At 61.1% G+C, this 1,447-nt stretch overlaps 1 protein-coding gene across 1 annotated transcript in view; it reads left to right on the top strand.

Moving 5' to 3' along the window:
* The window catches only part of NGA_0515900 (serine threonine-protein kinase dclk3), a gene marked incomplete at both ends in the record, with an annotated part of 2,050 nt that extends 1,812 nt beyond the window's left edge, over window positions 1-238 (top strand). Inside the window, one exon of the mRNA XM_005855978.1 lies at window positions 154-238. Within this exon, the coding sequence (XP_005856040.1) occupies window positions 154-238 (85 nt within the window). The remainder of the gene's footprint in view (window positions 1-153) is intronic.
* Between the last annotated feature and the right edge of the window lie 1,209 nt (window positions 239-1,447).

Below are 1,447 nucleotides of genomic sequence, written 5' to 3'. Positions count from 1 at the left end.
CGCCCGTCCTCCTCCCACCCCTGGCAGCCGCCGGCAAAAGCAGCGAGCGAGGACCCGTCCGGGCCCACGCGGCGCAGCACTTGCAACCGCAGGAGTCACCCGCCTCGGAGTTTGCGCGTCCGTCCCCCCCGTCGCACCACCAACACGTGGCAGGGCAACAGCAGCTGCTCAAGGCGGCTGGTTCGGCGCTCTCCACCCCGTACACGTCCCCGTACCACCCCTCCGTGGTGGTGGATGAGGCGGGAGGGAGGCGAGGAAGAAAAAAAGGGGGGGGGGAACCGGAGGGGTCGGAGTTGCGTCGGGGGCCGTCCAGGCAGCAAGCCACGTGAGGCGATGGAGGAGAGGAGGGGAGGGGGGAGGCATGTGTAGAGAGGAGGAAAGTTACCCGGACGTGGAAAGAGACGGGCCGCTGTGTGATAGAGAACTCGTGTTGATGGGCTGTAATTTTCGAAATGCGAGGAAGGCGGGAGTGGGCGTGGACCGACGCAGTAGAACAGACCGAGCCACTGGTTGTGGCGGGAGGGAGGGGCAATGGAGGAGGTGCCTGGGGACCACGGAGTCGAGTGGGACGATAGGAGACGGTGGTGGGGAAGAATGGCCGGAAGGGAGGCGTGGGGAAGGGCGACGGGGATCGGGAGAATTTGGATGGGAGGGGATTCGGGCGGCGGTGGGGAGAGCGTGTGGTCGGAGAACGGGTGTAGAAAGCGATGGATTGGGTGTCGGTGGGATCTGGTCGGGGCCTTTGCCTTGTGTGATGTATTAGAGACCCGGGGCTTTGTATGATGTGGTGGGGGGGGCTGGTATCTGGATGATGTTTCTCGTACGTATGGCCTGACGATGCTGCCGAGCCCTCTGGAATGATGACGCCCTTTACCCCATGGCACTCTCGCGTACTGAATGCCCGCGGGCGATTGGCAAGGAGCGGCATGTCGGTCGAGGGGGCGAATGCGGATGCTTTGTGTAATCCGGCGGCCCATACGAGGGTCAAGGGAGGGGGGAGAACGACCAGGTGTAGCACCACGGAGGGGAAAGAAAGCCGACCAGCGTGGTGTGCCGCACGTGCACGCTTTTGAGGACTTGTACAAGCAGTGGAGAAGAATGAATCAGTCAGCGGGGAAGAATAAATTAGTCAAAGCATAGTAAGGCTGACACGGGCAAGTCCGCAGCGTGCTTCTCAGCGCCAATCCGAGCACGGGCTGACATCAAGACGAAATATCTCATGTCGAGCGAATACAAAGCAAGAGTCATGCCAATGCCGAGAATACAATGCCTGCCCGGCAGAGAACGGCTTCCATGGGCACCTCAGAACGCGGTTCTTTTAAATCGCCCTTGATCCCTGGTCTGGTCGGAGCTCATGCCAATGACCTTGATTCCTTCAATATGCTTTTCCGGGAAGGCTGCCCTAGCTGCTCTATCCACGACACTCTCTGACCCCCCCACCCCTTCT

The sequence above is a fragment of the Nannochloropsis gaditana genome (genome assembly GCF_000240725.1).
Source record: "Nannochloropsis gaditana CCMP526 unplaced genomic scaffold scaffold064, whole genome shotgun sequence".
Lineage (NCBI taxonomy): Eukaryota > Eustigmatophyceae > Eustigmatales > Monodopsidaceae > Microchloropsis > Microchloropsis gaditana.
Note: the sequence above shows the minus strand (reverse complement) of the source record. Positions and strands in the feature narration are given on the sequence as shown.